At 35.1% G+C, this 25716-nt stretch overlaps 1 protein-coding gene across 3 annotated transcripts in view; it reads left to right on the top strand.

Moving 5' to 3' along the window:
- Positions 1-25716, top strand: part of Cntn5 (contactin 5) — a 1085282-nt gene that overhangs the window by 477160 nt on the left and 582406 nt on the right. For all 3 annotated transcript variants that reach the window (XM_063256195.1, XM_063256196.1, XM_063256197.1), the window contains one exon: positions 1854-1977. In XM_063256195.1, the coding sequence (XP_063112265.1) occupies positions 1923-1977 (55 nt within the window). In that variant the 5' untranslated portion in view covers positions 1854-1922. The remainder of the gene's footprint in view (positions 1-1853; positions 1978-25716) is intronic.

The following is a 25716-nucleotide window of genomic DNA, read 5'->3' as shown; positions in this document are numbered from 1 at the left end:
AGATCCTGTTGATTTCTTCAGAATATAACTCTGCCACACTGACTTATCCATCTGTTTACTCTCAGTATCCTTGTACTATCTGTCTCAAAAAGTAAGATCTTTGTCTAAGGTCAGTGACTTCTTCAAATCTTATGATTTTCCTCTACTCTCCGGAACTTTAACAATCTAATGCATCGTTCCTCTTTTCCCAGCTCTTTATCTGTATTATAATCACAGTATCCTTTTATTAGGCTTTTTGGTTGTGGTTTATTTCTGTCTGTGTGAACATGCATGTTTCTGTGTTAAGCCTTTGACATTCTTAGCGTGCAGCACAAAGCTAAGGCAGTAGTCCTTGCATTAGTTAGTGATTGTTGAAAAGGGAAGAAACAGCACTTGGGACATGGATCAAAGTACAAGCTTTTCAAGACAAGTTCATCAAAAAGTGTATTACCTCCTCAGAACTCCCAGTCCAAAAGTGACCAGTGTTGTCATGAGATGAAAATTTAAGAATTCAAACGTGCTGTTCTCATGAATTAAAAGTATAGTTTCAGCAACTTCAAGCATCTTCAGTTTGTGCGATATATTGATTTTATTATTTTTCTTTCTGATACAAAGCAGTCTATAAATAAAAATGTTTTAAACTGCAAAAATTAACTATGGTATCACCTTTTCTAACTCAAGTTATTTTATTTCCAATATTTATGCAGGAAAAAAAAAAAGAATGGAGTTTCCACTCACCATTCAAGGTGGATGTAAATCAATCAGCCATTATTAACTCTTAATGTTCTTCTCTGTTAGTGATCATTAGCATTAGAATAAACTTTTAAAAAGCCTCTATGTTAATGTGAATAAAATGGAACTAGGTTTATCCAAATAGAAATAATAATGAGATGCTCCCCTTTGATATGACTATATTAAAATATAAACTATTTAAGAAAAATGCATTTCTGTATATTAGGTATCTCCTGACTTGGACCAACATGATGAGGAAGAATAAAATGAAAAACCCATTATTTTGTAAAACTCATAGATATACTATTCAATTATTTCTCTACTGCATCATGTTTGACCAAGAAAATCAAAGCTGATAAGCGAAAACTCAAGCTCTCGTGTAGGTTAGGAATTTCTACTATGTATTTGTCAAATTCTTAGAGGAGATTTAGTGTTACAGTGCTATATTTTTTTCATGTTTATTCTGTCTTTCAGGTAAAAAGAAAATATATTAATGTAATGTGCTATTAATTATTGTTTTAAAGTGGCATTAGACAAAAATATTAAAAATTCATGAAAATACTATTTCCCTTTTGTTTGGGCTACCAAAAGATGCTGAAAGAAATAACTCAACAAAGGACCATACTGTAATACAGCAAGATAATCACTGGCATTATAAACAAAGCCAGCTGACATTAATAATTGAGAAAAAATTCCCTGTGGAGGTTTCTATGAGCTACAGGCACAATGTGTGAAATCACTTAGCTAACTGATCGTAAATTATGTTCTAGACCAAAGGAGTATATATTAAATAACCAGTTCTACTCTACTTTCCTAGCCCAATAATTTTTCTAACATAATAAATACAGCTATTATATATTCCCTTTGATGAAAAATCATCCCCATTAGAACCTGATGTTTTTAAGCTCTATACAGGAATATTCAATATAAATAAATGTGATAAGGAAACCATAACTTTCCTAAAGTTTAAATGCAAATTTGTTGAATTGTAATGGAAACTATTTTATTGTTGCCAGTATCCAACTGTTTGCACACCTGACCTTTAAACTAAAGTTACTTAACAAGTCTTTAAAATTTTGTTATAATGATTTTTATTTTTCTTTATTTTCTATGTTTCTAAAAACCGTTTTCTACCTTAACAGGGTAATCTTTATGAAGAAAATTCAGTGCTGATAAATACACTGGGATAAAGAAAATTTCTGTGACCAAGGATGGCTTCTTCCTGGAAACTCATTCTGTTTATGTCAGTCATCGGGTATCTTTCAGGTAAAACACTCTACCAATTATCTGGTTTTCTAAGCATACTAAAATTTAACAATGTTTCCATTAAAAAATGTTTTCTAGTGTCTGTTTAAATTCATTTCAATATTGATTGTTTCCAACAAAAAGTAGACCAATCATTCAACCTCTTTTACCATTGCAAATAGTCATTCACAACTTAATAAAGTACATTCTAAATACATAAATTGTTTTGTGAGCATTATTGGTTCAAGACATGCTTGTAAGCCAAAGCACTTGTATATTAAGGGAAATTTCCCAATAAAGGAAATATAATCCCATTCCACAATCCAAAAATATTCATGTAAGTGATTAAAATCTCTAAATAAAAAATACTGTAAATAATACAAAATAATGAATAAAATGCCAAATATAGAGAAAACTAAACTAATTAATCACCTCTACTTTTGAGAACATTCCTAGCTGGTGTGAAGAAGATGAAAAGAGAGTTATTGAGTAAGGCAACTTTCACTACCACTAATCGAGTCAAGATATTTATTGACTGAACGAATTTTTTTTTCTTTTTTTGCAACTCTAACAGGCAGTTTATCCAGTGATACTTCCTTTTGTCTCCATTGGGGGAGTTCGTGGAAATGTGACATTGCATTGTTGCTAAACAGATTCATTATTAGTACTATTACAAGCTGATAAAGTAGTGCTTTTCTTTTTTTTAAATAATTTAATCCATATTACATATACATACCAATCGCATTTATCATCGGGAATTTATACCTGCACATGAGGTATCTTGATTCCTTCTTTTTCCCAGTTCCCCTCCCATTCATTCAACATGTCTTCTCCTTATTTACAAGTATCTGTTTCTATTTTTCCTTCTATTCTTTATTTTTCTTGTCCTTTCTTTCCTTTCATCCTCCCTCTTCACCTCTTTCCCTTTGCATTTGAACATTCTTCCTATGTCACAGTATCTACCATACATTTAGGCCATTATATATTGTTTTCTCCCACAGAGTCACCATGAGATATTTGAACATTGCATGCCCAAATTATTTCACTTAAGAGTATGGTCTCAAGGTGCATCTATTTACTTATAAATATCTCATTTATCCTTTCTATGGCAGAATTGTATTCCATTCTATAAAATAACTATATCTGTGATATATATTATTTCAATTATGAGCAGAGAAAAATAATCGATATCTAAGAGTCATGAATAATTTCACAATGTTTTCTCGTACATCATATGTCCTTTAGATGTAGGAAACATGCATCTTCAACTTTTCTGTTTATCTAATAAGAAATCTAGAAATGCCTTAAACAGATTAAAGTATTCTCTAAATTTGAGTAACAAGGAATTAGCTAGGTTTAAAAAGGATTTTCAGCACTGTTTCATTCATTTCTCCTCCAGACATACTTGTTTCATTTTTGTATGCCATAGTTCCTGGGTCTTCGAAGCCAGTTATTTTTTACCTGATCAGTGTGTGTCACCAAGCAGTTCACTCTCCAGGTCAGAGCTTTATGAAGTAGAAGCCAGAAGATCTAATTCAGATGTTATTTAATGTGTACTGTTACTTAAAATCATTTTATATATTTTGTCATTTTTATATGGCTTTGCTTTTTTCCTTTAGATATATTTATATATACTTTTCATTTTTCAGGAAAGAAATGATGACCTGAAAACCTTCATATCTATTTTCAAAATGATTAACTTTTATGTAATGACAATCCATGTTAGTGTGAAGATTCTAGATCAGGAGTAAAAAGAAGCAACGTATAATATACGTATTATGAAGACAGTTTTTGAAATGATGACTTTTGACAATTTAATCATTACCTGAGATAACTTGCGGGTCAAATTATCTAGTTTTTGTTAAGTGAGGAATGAGGTGAACAAAGAAAAGTAATGTTTTCCAAATTTTTTTTCATAGCTCCTAAATTTTATATAGTAGAAAGCTTACTTAGAAGTCCTGCCTTACCATGCAGGTGGACAGAATGAGGCAGGAAAGCTTCAGATGCGCGAATGCCTGGCCAAAGGCTGACTTCCCCACCTGGAAGGCGAGGGGCTGAGGCTCCTAAGTGTGACAAAGTAAAGAGGATTCTCATTAATAAGCTGGGGATTAAATTCATGAGAGCTTATATTTTATATGAAAAAGCTGTTATTATAAATTATTGTAAAAGCTGTTGTTATTTTAAATTCATTGTTTTCACATGGTGGATTTTTGTGAAGTGAGCCTTTATGAACACGAACACGGCTTAGGCCAAGATCTCTAAATCATTTTCTCATAACATTTAGCACATTCTACTCTACTTGCACGATGACTTAGATTAGTCTATTTTCATTTTTCACACAACATTTGACTCCGCATTTGCGTGATCTATTTGAAACTGCCGACTTGGCAAAATGTGGCATTTAAAAAAATGAATAATCGTTGTTTTATTTTTGCCATGTAAATAATGTAAGACAACTATAAGCATATTACATGAATTTTTTTTCCATTTGTGCAGTTTAAATTATTCAGTTTGTGGTTGGTAGTATAGCTCAGTGGCACAATGCCTGCCTGTCAAGCATGAGATCCTGAGTTGGATTCTAGGTACAAATAAATAAATAAATAAATAGTATGGAGAGAGATAGAGGTAGGGTACAATGTTAAAAATTTTCAGATTTCTTTAAATCTATCTATAGGATTTTTTACTAAAATTCAGAGTGATCATTTTTGATTTAAAGAATTTTGGAGTTGGAAGTAACCTTGGTCACCATCTCATCTTTTTTCCCTATGGAAAATATTTCTTACCATGAAGTACTCACTAGCATGCCGTTAAGACGACAGGATATCTTTTTATCATGTTAGCCTGAAATGGCTCCTTTCTAACAATCTTCTTTCCGTGGTTATTTTTAGGAACAGCACACCTATTCTGAGGTCTTCCTTGGGACAGTCTTTACAAATGGCTGAGAACACAGATATTCTGTGTCTAAATCTGCTTTTCTTCAGAGTACACATTCTCATTTCGCCCATCATTTCCCAGTGATAAGGACTGATCATCCCTTACACCCTTTTTACATAGCCACAGCAGGTTCCTCATGTCTCTCTTCCAGATGTTGTCTGACAAGAACAGAGCGCAGGGCCGCCATACAGTTTGCAGTATGGAGAATATTTCCTCTAACAGTTTTAGAAAACATTTCTGCTATTGAAGTATGACAACCTCCAATACTTCTTTTTCATTTTAAAATTTTTGTCTTTGGTCTTTATTTATTTTGTACATAATCTTCATTTTTTCTCTCCTGAAAAATGATCCTCACTGGAGTCATTTTCTATACAAGCACAGTAATATTGCTGCTGTCACAGATGGAACAAAAGCTTAAACTTGTGCTGTCTTAATTTATTTTATCCAAAAATTTATGATGTTCCTCACAATAAGAATAAACAGTATAATAATTTATTGAACTTGAATACTGAGCTTCATCTCCTTTCTAAATTAAAATAACTATTACATCTTAAATGATAAGAAAATGACACAATTTATATTTTTATAAATCTGAGAAGATTTGAAATGATTTTTATATTTTTTTAAATTATGGATAAAAATTTTAGTATCTAACAAACTATTAGTATAGCATTAATGAAAGTCTTCCTTCTGGGGGCTGGGGATTTAGTTCAGCGGCGTAAGCACCTGCCTTGCAAGCTGATAAAAAGTTAAAAGAAATTTAAAAAAAAAGAAAGTCTTCCTTTTGGAATGTCAGTATGTCACTGTTGCCTCTTAATATACTTATAAAAGAAAGGTAATAAAAAACTAAAATTTGTATTTTCTAGGTAGCAATTTTTACAATATTTTAAATTCTTTAAAATTTTTTTATCCTTAGAAATTAGAACATTCTTTTTTCATATATAGGATTTGTTTTCATAACTTTTCTGCTTCTGATAAACATTTTTAACATAAGGGAAAAATCTGTCTGACAATAATCATAACTGGAAATTTCTAGATATGGGAGGTGAGAGTTGAGTCACCTGAATTAGCCACTTTTGTTATTTTTGTCTTAAAGGCAAAACTTACTATTTTATGAAGCAGGACAAGATGCTCTTGAATGAAATATTATTGAAAGTAGAGAACTTGTATCTCCTCTATAATGAATAGCTATTTTCTTTACTAAATTTATATCTCTTAGAAATAAAAAAGTAAGACCTTGTGTGATTCAAATCTGAATTTGTGCAAGTGAAATATAGTTTGTTGCTGGTAGGAATGGGACTTGAGTTGATTCTGCCTTCGTGTGGATGGTAACAGGTGGAATATAATGAGAGGACTCCATCGCAGTAACACACAACATGATGTTTTAAATATTAGTGAAGGATTCAGTCCAGTCAACTGGAGAGACAGTGACCTTCTTCCAAGACTATATAAGTTCCTTTAGTTACTTTTCTTTAAGATGTTTCCACTGTAACTATACTGCTTAAAAAACAACATCAGAGCTCTCTCTACTTTGGCCTTCTTTTCCTCAGTTGGAATAAATTTATTTTATTTAAAAAGCGGCAGTTTGTTGTTTCTGCCAAGTTGATGATGTACTGTTGTTCAGAGAGTGGCTGTCATTGATAAGCTTATACATCTCTTCTCTGGGTGGCAGTGTGGTAAATAGCATAGAACTTTATCACTGCCAGTTAGCACTGCCTAAGAACTTATAAAGGAGAATGAAAACAAAAGTGCCTCTGCAAACAGGTGCTTGATAATATTAATTTTGACTGGTTTGTTGCACTTGGGAGAGAGAAATGGATTATGGTTCCTCCACAATCATTTTTAAATTATATGTTTGCACATTGTATTTTTCCCCTGAGAAGTTACAGTGGAGCCTACTCCAGTGTGGGAATCCAAGCTGTCTTATCAGCTGTGCCCTGTTGGTACTGGACATGTAATTAACCAGAAAACAATTTAATTTTTCCTTGTCATTGGGACAGCAGACAGGGATGAGGGTTGGGTTATCTGAATTAGTCAGCTTTGTTATTTTTATCTTAAAGGCAAAGAAAATAATAGAAGCTACCTGTAATTGTCAGCAGTTCTTGGAGTGTTATAAAATTAAATCCCCAAGAGCAAGTTCAGCTTCCTAGAGAAACAAATGTAAATGCGTCTCAGTGTATTGGAGATAAAGAGGAAATTAACTAACTTATTAGGCCAGCTAAATTTTATTTATTTCACATTAAAATAATTTATTGAAAAATACTTTCCAGTTGACTATTACCTAAGGAATACACAATGTATATTAAAGGGTTTTGTAGTCTAGAAAAGCTATGAAATTTGTCTCATGTTCCTTAACCTGAACTGACTTTCTAGTGTCATTTTCAGTAATAATACAACTTGACTAATACAAAATTTATTAAATATATATATGTATATATATATATATACATATATATATACGTATATATATGTATATATATATATATACATATATATATATATATATATATATACACACACACACATATATAGTCTATTTGGTGAAGCTATGGTCAAAGAATTCATATTGTATCATGAAACTAGTTTATGATTATTTGCAATATCATTGTTTGAGCAAAGATAAATTTTGCCCCCAGAAATGCTAATGAGAAATATTTGTATTAAATAGTAAATATTGTTTTATTATTTACCATGAGTGTCTGAAAAACTGCTCCTAAGTAGTTATCTGAGTAACTTGGCAGCAAGATAGAGCTTTTATTCTCTATCATGTTGATTTGAATATAAAATGTAAAGAAAATGAAATTCATTGGATACCCAAGCAAGCTGAGAAAATTGAAATTCAAAACAAATTTAGAGGAGTAATAACTGTTATCTTTGATTTTAAAACAAATTCATAGATTTTCTGGACCACAAACTCTGATAATATATCATGTGTATAATAAACCATATTTAAATAATTGTGAGAATGAAAAACAATTATGTATGATACACGGTCTTCTGTTTGACTCTGAAAAAGTCCTGTTTTGCCAACCATTAAGCGAGTCAACTATAGATTTGTTGAAACTTTATCAATTTAATCCTTGGTAAGATTCATTTGATACAATACTAACTACAGTATTTTTATTTTTCATTCTAATTGTTATTCTAACTTTAACAATGAAATTTGTCACAGAACATTCATTGTTCCCAGAGATGTGTCTAGATTGAAGATTATGCTCCTGCTATGGCTTGAACCCAGAGAGTATGTGAAAACCATCTAAATGGGCCCAGATCACAATTATAGATAGTAAAGTGATCTTTTTAATTTTAGAACTTGCCCATTTTGCAGTTGTGATTTTTACATGTTTGTGTAAAAGGTAAGACCATCTTCTCTATAAAGATAGAGGTAAGATCTGTTATATGTAATGTTCCATAACTAAGAAGCTAACATGATGTTTCTATAAATCAGAAAATATACTTTATAAATGAATAAAATGAATTTATTGGTTTGGTTCTTAAGAGATTCATAAACTTTGTTTGTAGTTATAGTAATTTCTAGTAAAAAATTAATCAACACAATAAATAGCTATATGGTGTCTAACTTGATCATACTGATGTTTTTTTCAATACCAAGAAGTGCTTTAGACATTCAGAAGTTCAGGGTTAAAGTATCCTAGTTAGCTCAAGGGATTATGCAAACAAGTTAAAAAGAAAAGAAAAAGTAGATGAAAGAAAAAAGTAACTAGAGAAGAAAAAAAAGTAAAAATGTGGACTCTTTGACTAGTGACAGCTTCCTGTGCAGCTGTTCAGGCTCCTGGTCTACAGCCCCGCTCAGCACTGAGGCTGACCTGAATTTTCTTCAAGAGTTCTGAAGGTTTCATAGGGACAGCTGGCTTGTCTACCTTTTCACCTGCTCCTCTGGTAATTCAGAGCGAGTCCCACTGGCTGGCAGTTCCTTTGCGGCCTACAGCTATTTTTATTTAAAGTCTAAATTTAGCAAGAGACTATTTCAACTTGGTCCCAGGATTCTTATTTGTTCCAGAGTAACCCTAAAGGAATTGAATGTTCATAAAAATAGGATTCTGTAAAACTCAACATACAACATTTGTATCATTCGTGTTTTGGCCACTGAAAAATGTAGCTATGGACAAAGAGTTGCACAAAAGCCAAACCTGTATAATTTGTCAAAGATTCTATGAAAGACAATAATTACAGAGGTAAAATAAGTGTAAAGATATTTGTATCCTTAGTCTCAGTGCCTGGAATGTTGAAGAAACTTCTATTAGAATTTATCTTTCTATAAATTTCATAAATGCAACAGTGGTCTCTCTATACTCATTATTGGTTGTTTCTTAGAAGTACAAAAAGTACCAAAAACAAGTACCAAGTTGTTTTGAGCGAAAGTGTAGTGAGGCACAAGACATAGAGATGAAAAAAATCCTTTTCTTCCTTACTTTTAAAAAAATATTTTATTAGTACATGTTTGTGGTGTATAAAATTGAAATTAATCTCAGAGAGTAGGTACATATACATGATACAGCTTGATTCTTTTGAATCTCCTCCCCTTAACACCCATAACCCTCTCTCAAATTCTAACTTGCAAGTCAAACACCAAACAAGTACTGCAACAAAAATTTCCTGTCAAAATCTATCTAATACTAAATTTGAGGAGTTTCAAAGCAGTCAAGTACCAAGGCCTGACCTATTTCATTAGTGTCTATCTGATACTGTTTTTGGCACTAAGTATACAGCAGCAAACAAAATATACAAAACTCCTTGCCTTTGTGGAATTCATAATTTAAAGAAAAGACAGACAATTAAGAAAAATAGTAGTAGTGCAAGATCTGATAGAAATAATTACCATGAAGAAATGAAGTAGAAGGAAGCAAGAGGAGGTAGTGTGGATGGTGGTGGGTAGGGTGGCAAGGTATAATTTCACATATAATTGTTAGGAAACTTCTTGGCGAATCAATCCCTAAAAATGATCTGATAAATGTAGATTTTTAATATGGTGGGGGAGTGCTGTAGGCAGAAAGGGGTAGGCAGATATCAAATCCTTTAAGAGAAAACCTATTTCATGTGTAAGAGGAAGAACCCATGTAGAAAAAGGAAAAGAATTTGAATAGAAAAAAAACAGTGTAGGGAAAGTGATTAGTGGTGAAACAGTGTGAAAAGCAATAGTCAAATCACAGTTTGACAAGAGGAGAGATATAGCTTACTAATACATTGAAATATCATGTTTACTGCTTTATGGAAAATAAGCTACAGAGCTTGGGAAAAATTAAACACAGCTTAGGTATGGTGCTCTCGCAGAAGGTTTGGAGAGGGACATTGGAATTAACAATTGGGATCTGCTGTTGTTCAAAACCATCTGTTGATTTCATCATAAACAAGTATTGGTATTTGACTACCCCAAAAGATTTAACATATCCAGGGGAAAATTATATCTGTTTGCATCTCTTATGTAAACAATGACTGCAGTTCAGTTGCAGGTTCAGTCTTATCATGAGAATGTAGGTAGTCACAAGTATAGGAGGAGATGAAAATCTGAATGATAAAATAAACATTTGAAATGATATAAACTTGTAGTACACTTCCTTCTCTTTGCAAAGTCTTCATGAAATTAGTTGTGTTTTTCTCTTTAACCAAGAAGTAAAATATTGAGAGCATAAGATACAAATGTGTTGTATGAAGCATAAAGATTTCTTGTAGATGACCTCAACTATATATCTTGATTATACTTCAATAGACGGGCTTGACTTTTCCTTTTTTTAATCTAAAGTTTAAGTTTCAGATTTCCTTCTTTACTTAGAGTATGGAGAATTAGCCTTTTTTATGTTCTCCAGTAAAAAGAAACTGTACCTTTACACGACAATATTTAAAATCTTGGAAAAATGTAACTTTTTCTATTAATCTAACATATATCAACATCATTATTTGTATTCTGAACTTCTGTACTCTTAATGAACCACAAAAGCCTCCAAATTGTTACAACAACATATATCTATATCTATATCTATATCTATATCTATATCTATATCTATATCTATCATGTCATATAACAAACTCACTTTAAAAGACAGAATTCTCAAAGGAGAATACTTCATGGAACTTCTATCTTGAATTGCTAAAATTTATTTTTTATAAGTAGTTTAGCCTTATTCTAAAAGAATTAGAAAATTTATCAACAGAAACTACCAAAAAGCCAAAGGCAGAATTTTTTCATTACGAAATAACATTCTAAGTAGCCAGAGATGCTCTGTATTGGCTCTATATTTAGAAAGCTGTGTGTGTGTATAACTTTTACAGTTTGTCTTTTTTTTGTTTTTTATTTTTAGTAGTACATAATTACATTGCATAATAATTATATTCCCTGTATGTAATTGGTGCTGGTACATATGATAAGTTTGTCATTTCTCTGAAAAGAAAGTTCAAGCCTGAAATTAATGATCATTAAATAAATATATATTTTAGCATTACACGTTTGTTCAAATTGTATAATGCTTCATCCTCCTTATGTCTGTGTTTGGTAAATCAGATTTAAACCATTACAAGGATTTTATTTTAGCTTTGTTACTTTTTAATTGTAGAAGGCACTTTAGTAATAGAATTAGCAAACAAGAGAATGATAAATGATTTCAGGTAGAGCAACTGGAGGTCCGAAGAATTCATTGGAGGTTAGAAACAGCTAATGAATATATCTAATGGACTGATCTCTACTGGGTATGATAGAAAGGAAAGGAGAGAATAACAGGTGTTTCTTCCTGCTTCTTAAAGACAGCATGTAGGAAATCAGTGAAGACAGAAATAAAATAAAGGAAAACTAAAAGGAGAGGTTACTTTTACTTTGGCAAAATATTCCTTTCACTTTGCAACATTCCATTTGAAAAATAGTTATTATACTAATAAATAGAATGTAATGAATTTGGTAGAAAAAGTAAGATACAAGAGGCATTCTTAATGTAAGATCAGTAAGCAAGGAGCTAATCTGTTTTGGATTATATCCAAGGATTTTTTTCCTTTTAAGTAATAACTGAACCTGATTATAAAATGGCCTTTTCATAAATCAGATGATTCCATCCTGCAGTGCTTTTCTGCATGGCTAGACATTTGATTTACATATAGTTTCCTAATAGCCTTCCAGATATTACACCTTTCAAAACATTCAAATTGCAGACTTTGCCAAAGATAGACTTCTATTCAGAGAGCTAAGTACTAGTTTCAACTTCACAATGAGTTGTGAAACTTTGGCAAGTTTTCACCTTTTTTGTAATATGGTGGCTTAGCCATAAACCCTCTAACCCATGTTCTAATGTTATTTTCCAATCATCTAGTATTTTTCCACTAAAGCCCTTAAATAAGAGCCACAAAAGGGTCCCAGTATTTGAAAAGATGGTGCTAGTCTCATCCATGTGGTATTTACTAAAAGAAGTTATATATGATCCAGCTTACACAATAAGACAGTCTGACATTTAAAGAATATTAAGAAATAAAAAGAAGTTATCAGGCAGTGGTCTGACTTTCCCTTTTCCTTCATGAATGGGGATTAAAGGCTAGATGCTGCTTTCTACCCAAGGGAGATCGCCAGAAAAATCACCTCTATTAATTGACAAATCTGCAGGAGGACAAAAAGGGCCTCTGACTCCACTACAAAAGCCTATCATTTTACTTTTTAGGGGACAGAAACCCAGATGTGATAAGCATAACAAGCTAGGGCAAAATTGTAAAAATTAGAAATATTTCCTGTCGATGTCCGCTCCCGGCCGGCAGGAAGGACACACGACAAAGTCTGGTAGTGGACAACCTTTTCTTTTTATTTTCCTTCTCCGTACAGCCTGCCCTGGGTTCTCCCAGCTGAAGCCTCCTCTGGTCCGCTCCCCGCGGCTCCTTTTGTGCTTCAGTCTGCCCCAAAGCCTCTACCGGTCCGCTCTCCGCGGCTCCTTTTGGGCTTTTACTTCTGGGCTTCTACCTGGCTTCTTCTTCCGCCCAGGGGTGGCACCGGTATATATACGGGTACAGTGTCCAATCATGTTAAAGTAAGCAAGGCAAGCTGATTGGCTAACATCATCAGTTGCCAGGCAGACTATATTGTTGAGCGGGTTGTTTACGCGGTAAGCAGGAAACTAACATTTGATGGGAGGGGTAATCTACCCCAGGCTCCGCTCTTTACCACAGGCCGCACGTCCGCCGCGCAAGGCGAGCTATCACAGACGCGGCTCCCAACATCTCCCCCTATTTTATTTTTTATGAATGTGCGCATCGTAGCCCTTCCTGGACTGGGTGCAGAGGCTTATGCCCTATGTGTAGGCCCACCGTAGGTCCTTGGCTTAGACCCTGGTTGGCCATGCCATGGTCTGCCAAGGCCCTGAGGCCCTCGTCCTTTTTCTAGGGCCAGGCACAAACTGGACGGAACCTGGATGCACACAAGCTTGCACTCATTTTCTCTCCGTAAAGAAATCCCCTCGGAGAGAAATTTAGACCTGGGCAGCATCTAACAGTCCAGCGGCTTACGTGCAGGATGGGGTAGGGCCTGGCTTAGGTCGAGTCGTGCTGGGGAGGCACGCTCTTACCCGTCATTGACTCACCTACCCTGCTGTGTATTGTCACCTTATGGAGGAGAATGAGGGATGCCCGCCATATCTAGACTCGGTCGTGGGCCAATTGAGCAAGCCATGCATATGCCTGAGGATCTTCTTGTCCATTTCGGGCTACCGCTATTTCTATTCATCTTATTGGTTGGTCTGTGATGGATCTCCAGTAGGGCAGGTCTGATCTTCAGTCGAGGGCTTTGTTGCCCGTGTCAGTCTCTCCGGTATCCACAGTGGTTCTCGTCCCGGTTCCTGTGGGAAAACACAAACCGCGCCTCGGTTCCAGCTGACCACTGGATCCGGGCCCATCCATTGTCCTGTCATAGATAACCGCACCTTTGGAGGCAGGCCTTGGCTTACTCCCCCTTTTTGTTTTTTATTTTTTATTTTTTATTTTTATCTTTTTCGTTTTTTTTTTTTTTTTTTTTTTTTTTTTTTTTTTTTTTTTTTTTTTTTATTGGTACCAGGGATCGAACTGGCGATTGCCTGCTTACAAGGCAGGCGCTTATGCCGCTAAGCTAAATCCCCAGCTCCCATTTCCTCGACCGGCGTTTTTCTCAGCCTGCTCGGCAGAGAACTCTGTGTACCAGGCTCGCCAATCCAGGTAACTACCCGAGGGCAGACACGCCTTTGCCAGCTGAATCCAGTCCGCGGGGGTGAGGGGCCCAGAAGACAGATTCTAAAGCATGGCAATGGTGTAAGGCGCAGTCGGCCCAAAGGTTGTAACTGCATTTTTAAGTTCTCTAATCTGCTTTATCTCAAAAGGCTCCCATACATTGCGTCCCTGGCCCATAGCTACTTGTACAGGAAATATCCCGTAGGGGCCACTATCTATCCCAGGTGGATGTACCTCATGAGACAAGCGTCCCCCCTGCCAAAGCCACCTGTAAAAATACCGACCCGCCGGCGGCGGAGCATAAGACAGCGGCCGTGATTGGGCGGAAAATGGGGGCCCGTGCATCACTTCCTGTTCTGGCGAAAGGGGAGGGAGCTCCCAGGCGGCCGCCTCGTGGCGAGGGATCGCCTCCCTCTCGCGCCGGGGAGCGCTCAGGAGCTCTCTACTCCTCCGCAGACCAGGTTGAGCAGAGCGCAATTCGTGGCGCAACACTGGAAAAGAACCCTGTGACTCCTTATCGAGCGACTTGGGCTCCTGACAGCTGGTCTCTTTGGCCTCCTTGCCATTCAACTTTCCCTCGTCCTCGGAGTCAGACGACTCCGAGGCTAGAGCCCCGTCCTCCTCCTTAGCATCCTTGTTCCCCTTAACGGACCCCTCTCGGGAGCTCCCTGACTGGGCCTGCTCAGATACCCTGCGTACTTTTGTAAGCTCTTGAGAGCTTTCTCCACAACCACCCTCGCTCTTAGTGTTGCTACCTAACATGTTTCCCATCTTTTAATATGTTACTCACCGCGTGAGGCCCAAGGAATCCGCCACTTACGCGTGAGCCTGAGGGGAGTCTAAAAGCCCTGTAGGTGCGCGCCACCCAGAGCCCAGGCTTATCCCCAACTCACCTGTCTCGCAGCTCTGTACTGGAGCGTTGTCCACTTCCACGTCTCGGGGGTGATCAGTCCCCGGGCGGGCCTCCAAATGTCGATGTCCGCTCCCGGCCGGCAGGAAGGACACACGACAAAGTCTGGTAGTGGACAACCTTTTCTTTTATTTTTCTTCTCCGTACAGCCTGCCCTGGGTTCTCCCAGCTGAAGCCTCCTCTGGTCCGCTCCCCGCGGCTCCTTTTGTGCTTCAGTCTGCCCCAAAGCCTCTACCGGTCCGCTCTCCGCGGCTCCTTTTGGGCTTTTACTTCTGGGCTTTTACCTGGCTTCTTCTTCCGCCCAGGGGTGGCACCGGTATATATACGGGTACAGTGTCCAATCATGTTAAAGTAAGCAAGGCAAGCTGATTGGCTAACATCATCAGTTGCCAGGCAGACTATATTGTTGAGCGGGTTGTTTACGCGGTAAGCAGGAAACTAACATATTTGATGGGAGGGGTAATCTACCCCAGGCTCCGCTCTTTACCACAGGCCGCACGTCCGCCGCGCAAGGCGAGCTATCACAGACGCGGCTCCCAACAATTTCCCATAGATTTTTAAGGGTAAGAGAAATAATAACAACAAGAGTATAGAAACTAGCTTCTGTCTCCTGAATTCAGCAAGCTGCCAAAAACTGCTCATGAAGCAGAATGAAATTTAAAGTTAGAAGAGGTACAAAAAGTGGGAAAGGAGTTTTATGTGTGAAGGGAATTGAGGCAGCAGAGGTAGCCAGTGTTAACCACCTTGATGAGTCCTAGTCAGTGCTACATGACAAAAAAGATAACCTCAACAAAAAGGAGCAGACCCCATCTTAGTCATTGATATGCTGCCATAACAAAACACCGAAGGGACTGGATGGTTTACAAGAAAATCAGTTTGTTTAGCTCACGATTCTGGAGGGTAAAAACATGGCATACTACCATCTTGTTGAGTTTCTGGATAATTCACAGGTGATACAGAACTAAAAAAGGAATCAGGCACACAGCAAAGGTGCCAGAGCATGGAATGGCATTTCCTTATGAAGAATATGAATTTTAATTCATATTCATATGAATTCATTCATATGAATTCATTCATATGAATATGAATTCAGCATATGAATTTTGGAGCATATGAATTCTCTTGAAAACTGGTACTCCATAAGACTATCATTTGCCCTTTTTCAAGTGAAATCCCCCAAAACTCATTGCTTTCCACTAGGAAAAACATTTTACAGGTTAATGACTCCTGTTAATACCACCACACTGGAGACCTAGCTTCTACCTGTAAGCTTTGAGGATGCATTCAAACATATTGAAACCACAGGAGATTTTTAGGGCTAGAACTAGAAGAATACATATGCATATGGCACCAGAGTACAGCTTGCTGTGTTTGGGAACTGGGCAGCATGGCAGCTTAGAAAATACCTCCAAAGAATCAACATTCACAGCCTTAAAGAGAATCAGCACTTGGAGAATTATTATAGTGTCAGTGGCCCCATCAGAACCTGTCCAGTCAACTAAACTTGGTTTCATCTTTCCAAGAACACCCAAAGGACCAAAAGAAGTGAAGAGAGACAAAAGTCAAAGTGAGAAAAAAGAAAAGTAACAAGCCAGAAACTTTTCAACTCTACCAAAGACCTCCTAGAAAGAGGACAATCATGATATGTGTGATGGAGAGAAATGAATAATGAAAGATTGAAGACTTTGTTTAGGTAGAAATAGACACATTGGACTTTTTTTCCCAACAGAACATCCATAGATATAACCTAGTATACATCGAAGATATTTGTATGAATGTGAAAGCAGCACTGACTTTTTTCTTTGACATTATTCCCTAAACAATGTAGTATAGCAACTATTTACACAGTATTTATACTGCATTAGGTACATTAAGTAATCTAAAGATGTATATACAGGGGTGTGCATAGGTTATGTGCCAGCAGTATACTATTTTATATAAGATATGAGCATACACACATTTTGGTGTCTGCAGGGGTCATAAAACTGAAACTTTATGGTTACTGAGGAAGGACTACATTTTAAAAATTAATCTTAATTGCCAAATCATGCCTTGTTCTAGCACTTTAATGCATATGGACATCTGGAGACCCCTTAAGAATGTCATTCAGGGCAGGGTAAGGGAAATCTGGCAGATGTTTAGATAGTTAATTGGGGAAAAATAAAACATGTTCAGTCTCTATCATTAATGTATTACAAATACTTGAAAATTTTTCTCCTTATTAATATATAAACTTCCTGGTAGTCCTTCACTGATGTTATTTTTCAGTAAAAAATTCGAGTGATGCTATGAATCAGGGAATGTAAACAGAGAAAATGACACCTGAACAGTCCTCATTCACAGAGAACACAGACTGCCATAGTCCATTGTTGTTACCATAGAAATATTATAGGTGGTGCACACCTGTAATCCCAGCACTTGGGAGGCTGAGGCAGGAGCATCATTGCAATTTTGAGACCAGTCTCAGCTACAAAGTGAGCCCAAGGCCAGCCTGAAATACATAGAAAGACCCTGTCTCAAAAATAGAAAGAAGGAAAGCAAAATCAAACAAAAAACATAGTCTGACTAGTTTATAAACAACCAAAATCCTACAAGCTGGAATTTCTAAGATCAAGTCATTTACATGTGTGTTGCTGGTGAAAGTCTGCCTTCTCATACATGCTTCTGTCCCACTGTGTACTCACATCATGGGAGGAGCAAGGTGGGTTTCTGGAAGCTGTTTTACTGGTACTAATGGCATCCTGCATGCTCTCCCCTCATGACATAATCACCTGCTAAAGACATCACCTATGAGAACTGTCCTCTTAGGTGTCAGAATTTCAGCATATGAATTTTGGAGGCACATAAGGCTTAGACCATAGCACAGCTCTTTGACCTGAATGATCAAATCGTGAACCACAATGAACAGGGGAAAACGCTAATGGGGTAGCTATGGTCTCTGCATTCATTATATTAATCATTGTTTCATTAGAGATCATTCTTAGAGGCCCCCTTGCATGCTTATTAAGAAATTCACTAAAAAAGAAAAAGACAAAATAAAAAAAAGATAAAAAAAGAAAAAGAAAAAGAAATTCACACCAAAATAATTCTGAAGAAGAGGAAACTTAAAGGGACAGAAAAATAATGAGACTATTTAGATAGGAAAAAATACAAACAAAGCAGATTAAAGAAGGGAGCAAAGCACGAGGATATGGAAGAGCAGCCCAGTTCTTGATTTTATCCTATTTCTTACCCTCCAGCGTTCATATTCTATTACCATATGCTCTAAATGGACTTTTCACATTTAGCAAAATAAACTGCGTGTACATGACTTGTTGATTTACAAATGATGAATTGTAATGTTTGGATAAAGCATGGAATCAGGAACAAGTAGATCATTTCTATTAGATTAAATGCAGAGAAGTTATGACATTTATGATTCCACTAAGCATTTTGCTATAACTTATGTCAATACAATAATTTGTTACAGAATGTTATGATTTTCATTTAATTAAAAAACATGAGTGGTAGATTTTTCTACTGAGAGATATTATATGAAACTCTGTTTTTAGAGAAATAAATAAAATGGAAGAAAATATGTTTGACAGAGTCTGTAGGAATATCATACATGATCATTACCATAAATATACTTTGAAAATAGAGTTTGGACAATCCTTCATTTGCTGCTTTTAAAGTATTTAAAATAATTCTTCATTCTGAAAATATTTTTATGATGGATAATTACTTACCAAAATATTCTATTGTATTTATTTATTATTGGTTATGAGCAGTAGCTATAACCATAGAATTAATCTTACAACATTGGTCAGAAAATTATTAATGTTAAAGACACTAATTAGAACAGTTGATTATTTCATCAAGTGTTCTTCATGGAGTTTCTGAGATTATTTTTTCATATTGTAACTATTAAATTAAAATTTGAATAATTAAGTTATCCAGCTCTGTTCTCCCTTGTGGTGTGAAATTTTATATGATACGACTCCAGGTCATACTTTTATAGTCTTACAATTGATACCATACTTTTGTACTTAAAATATAATTGCATGTTTTTACTCCCAGCTTCACATATTTGGTCACATATATGTTTGGCTCAATTACTGTTATATTACTAATAGAGAGCATGTCATAGCATGGGCCACAAATTGGAGAATCTTGAAGACATTTCAGATGGTCTATGTTGTCAAAATATGTTCATCATGAATCATAGTACAGAAATGTTACTGGACATTTTTACAGTCTTGATATTTTCACTAATGAAACAAAATAACTGTAAGAAAATGATGGAGCCATGACTCAAAATGTTACTACCACCAAATAATATCAAATCATATAAAGTTTAAAGTCTGACCTTGGCTGGGGATTTAGCTCAACAACGTAAGTGTCTGCCTAAGGTGCGGGGTCATGAGTTTGATTCCTGGTACAAAAACTAATTAATTAATTAATTAAAATAAAATAGAATAAAACCTGACCTCATTCAATAATATCCTCCGTGAAGCTGTGAAAATGTTAATTTTTATTAAACAAAACCTTTAAATATATAACTTTTAATAACTTTTGGAAAAAATAGAACACTTCATGCAGAAGTAGAATGGTTGTTTTAGGGAAAACCCTTGTGCTTTTGTTTGAGTTGTAGAATAAACAAGGAGATTTTTTTTGTGTGTGTGAAACATCATTTTTGCTTGAAAGAAAGTCTGACAAGTTAGGCATGGTACCACCTATCTATAATTCCAGTAGTTTGGGAAGCTACAGAAACACAAGATGTAATCAGGACTGGGCTATTTAGCAAAACCTTTGAGAAAGAAAAAAAATTAAAAAATGGGTTGGAAATGATGTTCATAACCAATACTCAGTCAAACCCCTAAAAAAGAGAAAGTAATAAAAATTATGAAAGCAGATCTGTGTACTTGGTAGATATTTTCTTTAAAAAATGAACTAAGTAGCCCAGAAAATTTAGGGAAAATAATGGATAACGTCTAATATAAAAGACAAAATTCAAGTTTTCACCCAAAAGTTAAATTTTTGATACCTCCTTTTTAATTCAGAAACTGGAGAACTTCCCAATATTTAGACTTTCATGATGACATAGAATAAACGGGCACAATTTGTTGAAATAACACTTTCCAAATGACAAAGTACATGATATTACAGGGTAATACATAGATAAAAGAGCTAATCAAAATGCAAGACTAAATCAAGGATTTTAATTTAACAGAATATTAAATGTTCACTGATGTGATTTCAGAATGTTTATAATAATTATTCTTTAATAAATTACTACTTACTGAGTTTTGGTGTAGGATCTAAGAATAATATTCTTAATTATTTCAAACATTTATTAAAATAAACCTCTTTTGTGTTATATGTCTATGTGAGTTGAGTTTTTTCAGTATATTCAATCAGTTGTAACCAAATGATTACAAAATAGGGATTAGGAGCAATCTTTTTTATATAAATCCAATTCTTTTCTCATAAAAATGTGTAACATTGCTACTACTCTTAAGAATTTTGGTTTTGTTTTGAATCTATAGTAATTATTTTTAATAACGTCATTAAGTTACCATGTAGTATGTATATTTTAGTTGCTTTTAAAATAATAAAAATATAATATTTTTATTTCTGCTATGATTTCTAACATAGCAAAATATAGATAAAAGTCACCTAAACAAAAGTTTTTTGAAGATCTCTTTTTCAATTGCAATTGGATGTAACAATGAAAGGTTTGAGAACAACTACAATAGTACAAAGTTGCATGCAATGTAGACACTAAACCATATCTGTTGATTGAAATTGTGATGAGTAAATACTGAGAGAATGACAGCAGTGATTATATATGAGGCCTTGAGGTAGTATTCAAAAAATTAATAATCCATAAACAACTTGGATTTTTCCTCTTAGAAGCCACTGAAACTTCCAAGTGAACTACTGAGTTTAACATTTCCAAGTTGAAGCAAGCATTTAAAAGTGGCAAAGACCAGCTGTTATTATAAATAAATTCTTCACTTCCTCTCCATTTCTGTTTCTCTGAGTTCAATTACCAAGTCAGTTCATTTCTCCTATTATAATATCTCTTATCATACATCCTTTCTATTTTCACTCATTTAATTAAGATCAGTACCAAATGACCTCAAGTCTGTTCTAATTTCTATCCAAGTCCCATGCCATTATTCTTTGTTTTGGGACCCATCCTGAGATCTGCTGACTTATTAACCCACTTAAACCCAATCTCAGCTACATCATTATAAAACCCTAAGCTAAATCAGAGGGGAAGAAATGTTGTATATTGTTAAACATGGGTAAGATTACAAAAAATAAACTTAAACTTCTCAACATTAGGCCCAAAGGATTCTACTAACCTTCTTTGAACATGGATTTCACTCTTTCACTCAATAAAAGCTACTGAAATGAAAGCAATTTATTCATGTTCTCTTTTTTTCATTTTTTTAAATTTTATTTAAGGAGAAAAAGAAAAAAAACAGAAAAAGGGTACAAGTTATATAGAATTTCAGAAAAAATAAACAGTAGGAAATCACTAGTTAATAGATTACATATTGTCATCTTAGAAATAGTTGTTCAGGTTAGAAAATTAAAGCATACACAGTGGACTTTCAAACAGTGAGACTACAAACAGTTTTGTTCAATGATCCAACAAAAACTCAGTAATATGGTTATATATCTTATATGATTAAATATACATGCAGTTATATCCTTTAGAGCACTTTCTTTTCTTCTCTTTTTTACAATGACAATTACACATTTTGGCTTTTATTACTCCCAAAGTTCTTATTAGTTTTTTCTGAAGAGAGTAAAACCAAATGTGACATAACAGAACAGAGTTAGTCAAATCAAAAGGATGGACATGATACATAATGTTAAAACAAAATACAAGGTGATCAACAATGGTTACAATAATGCCTCTTGCTATCTTAAAAAGAATTGCCTATATCATCAGTTATAATAAAATTGAACAAAACAGTAAAGAATAAAACCAAAACGTTGGAGACATTACAGGACTTCAAAAGAAGATAATAGTCAACCTGAATGGGTGTCATAATGAATCTTATTGTCTTCACAGTTGTTGCCTATACTTTCGAACTTGGTACTATCAAGCAAACAAAATAGAGGAAAATCAGTCAAAACAAGATGGTGAAAGCAATACAGGGTTTCAAATCAAGTTAATATGAAATCAAAGTGGGTTACTATAATATACCCTGCTATTTTAAATTTATTTTTCCCTTAATTAAAAAGATAAAAATAAAAAAAAATAAATAATAAAAAAGGGAGATAACAACAAAAACAGTGCAGGTCAAAACATAACCATTTAAGCAAAATAGTGTTTCACCACAAGATATTCCGACATAAAAGTAGTTACCATAGTGTCTTTTTCCTTGAAATCTTTGAGTATAACTTCGTATACTGGAGCACCAAACATATCAAGACAGTGTAAAACCGTTCAAGAGAATGACAGTATTACAGGGTATTTAGAACCAAATATCAGAAAATGAACAATGGTTCATGTTTTCTTTAAGTACACCCAGTTGAGAGATCAGCTTCAGTAACTTTAGTGTCATGCTAGCCAATCTGATATAGACACAGTCTTACCTGCTCACTTCCATAGATTCACTGGGAGATAATCTTTATAAAGTAATTATTATAATATCTAGAAAACAGTAAGCAATAAATAAATGCCAGTTTTTTTTTTCTTGTTAGTATTACTGCTGCACTGTAATCATCTAGAGGACAAGGACTGTTCTTTGTACCAAGTTTCAATCTTGGTTTCACAGTAGATGTATTTACATGTAGTACATGGACATAAAATAACAATTATGATAATGATTATCTATGTTTTGACTGTCTTACAAGCTTGGAGAAAGATTCCCTCATCCATGAAAGCACAGTATTTTACTAATATTATAATATTATGTTATATATAAAATATTGTATTTTAGAACAATAATGATAACAGTATTATAAGATTTTAACAAATATCAAAATAACATTCAAACTTAGGGCAACATAAATTGCTAGACAGTGTAACCTTGTGTAGAAATACAGTGGTGGACAGAATTAGTATAGTAATTGGCAAAAGATTCATTAATCAAAGTTTTATCATTAAATAAAATTAAGCAGGATTAAATTAACAATTTATGATTTGTACCGTATATTAAGCCCTAGGAAGTATTACAAACAAGACTGCATAGACTGTTACTACATAAGAATTAAAACTAGAACAGTTTTGTAGCATAAAAGAATCCCTCATTGTTGAGTCTGTGACGCTCAAGAGTGAAGCAGCTGTAGATGTAATCTATTCCAGCTATACTGTGTAAGATCTCTTTGAAGAATACATCATGGAAATGCACTTCCAATTGCTACGATTATGATAATGTAAACATTTTTTAAAGGAAAATATACATGCTGAGTTTTCAAACAAAGTATCAAATGTGGAAAGCTGGCTGAACTCAGGATCCTCGGTAAGAGTTTTATGGTGTTTGACTACTGAAGATCCATATACATTTATTGAGAATTGGTCTTGGTATCATAGGTATCACTCCATTAGATGGCTATTTCATCTACTCCCAAACCCCACTTGTGATAAATAGACCTGATTTGTCAACTTCATTAGGTTAACTTCATAAAAAAAAAAAAAAAAAAGGAGTAATGCATGCACCTGAGTGTGTGGGTGGGTGGGTTATGGAGGCAAAAAATAGGGTACTATATATGGTCCCTAACCTGTTCCTCTCCAGCCTAATTCCTGTGAGCTGCTTCTCAGTGAACATGAGCTACAGATCTTCCCTCCATCATCCCTGCTGCTAGGAAGGTTCTAGTTTGTAGGCAGCCAACAGTGGACTGAAACCTCAAAGTCATGAGCCAAATTAAACATCTACCTTAAATTGTAGTCATCAGGTATGGTGTTATAGGGACAGGAAAGCTTACCAATGGAGAATATTAATATCAGAGTCATTGCTATGACTGCACCTGGCCATGTGGGTTAGAAGCCTGTGCAACTTGTTTGTGGGAGGACATTGTAGCAGTTCATAGACATAGTTGAGACAAGACGTAGAATGATAGCTACACAAAGTCTGTTGGATGATTCTGGCTAGAGCTGAGAAGATGAGAAGGCAGATATTAATGCAGAGATTTAAGGCCAGGCACAGGTATGACTTCATTGACAGCTGGATTAGGGATCATGATTCAGAGCCACAGAAATTAATGTTTATTATGTTTGTATTCAATTTTTTTTTTTGGTTCGGATTCTTTTCTACCCCACAACCCCATGTCTACGTTTTTGAATGAGAAACTTTATGTTTTACCATTGTGTTTTAGGATTATTAACCTGTTTAGATTCGTACAGAGATTTACAGTTGAGTTTTCCTTAAGTCTCAAAAGAATGTTGGAACTGTTGAGACTTTGAGGAAAGGGATTACTGTGCTTCCAATTGTACACAGGATAGGTAGGCAGAATTATTAACTTAAAATACGAAATGTGTTAGGTGAAATTATGAACTTGTTACTATCTTTATTTGGCTATCAAATGTTGTTGGAGACACTATGAAGCAGCTCTGAGGAAGATTTAAAATTAACTAATTGGTTTTCTGTGTTTATCTGTGAGTCTGTCCTAGGCCTAGACTCTTTGCCTGGTGAGGGGAGCTAATCCATACTAAGTGAACCTCTATGAATCACTGTCCTGATGAGACTTGTAGTGGCCTGTGATGCCAGAGATATCTCAAAGGGCAAGAAAAAGCCACAGTTGAGGGCATCTGGCACAAACCCTATTAAGTAGATAGAGATTGCAGCTGCACACATCTCACTCCTGCAGTCCTAATCCTGCCATAAATATCAACATGAAGATAAAGAAGTTCTCCTAAATTGGCGTCATTTACTACTTGGAGAAGTCGTTGAGGTGCCTCCCAAGGTCCTGCTCATTTCCCACAATTTCCTTGGTATTCCCTCTCTTTGTTTGAAAATGTAATAAAAATGGGTGCCCCAGAGAAACTCTTTGTTTTATCTCTGAGTGTCTAGAACTCTGAAGAGGGTTTTGATCCCCTCCTGGATTCCTAAAATCATACCACTTGTCTCATTTATTTAAGCCTTCTCCATACACTTGTTTGGGAGATTGGGGATCTAGGCCTGACCCTGATAAAATGTGGTGTAAATGTATTTGGGTGTAAAGTTGGCAAGGAGTGATTTGTGATCATTAATCTTGATTTATCAACTTTACTGGATTAAGAAACACCTAGTAGATTATCAGAGCATACTCTTGAGTTTATGTCTGGGTGGGTTTTGTGTACCATATGTAATCCTAACAGCTTCTCTGTGACATCATTCCCCTGCTTTGCTTCCTGGTCACAGTGGACTAAGCATGTTTGCTCCCCCTCGCCCATCCTAATGTTTCAGCCTTGGGCCAGCTGACCATGGACTGCAGTGACAAAGCCACGAGTCAAACTGAACTTCTCCTCCTTCAAGTCATTAGTATCACGTATTGTGTCACAGTTATGGAAAAAACTGGCTAATACACCCTGAAGACAATTTGAAATATTTGTGCATAAGTAGGACTATGTTCAAGTTGAAAGCATGTGTCAGTGATATAAAATAGTGGATTTTTTTTTAAAGCCATTAGTTTAAAAGTTAGTTAGCTAGATGTGCTCACATATGCCTGTAATTCCACCCTTGGGAGGTTGAGGCAGAGTGTTTGCTGTGATTTCGAGTCTAGCCTGTATTGCATAGTGAGTCCAGAAC

Source organism: Cavia porcellus, unplaced genomic scaffold, assembly GCF_034190915.1.
Source record: "Cavia porcellus strain 051 isolate PalLab524CR breed Dunkin Hartley unplaced genomic scaffold, mCavPor4.1 scaffold_9, whole genome shotgun sequence".
NCBI classification, from domain to species: domain Eukaryota; kingdom Metazoa; phylum Chordata; class Mammalia; order Rodentia; family Caviidae; genus Cavia; species Cavia porcellus.
Note: the sequence above shows the minus strand (reverse complement) of the source record. Positions and strands in the feature narration are given on the sequence as shown.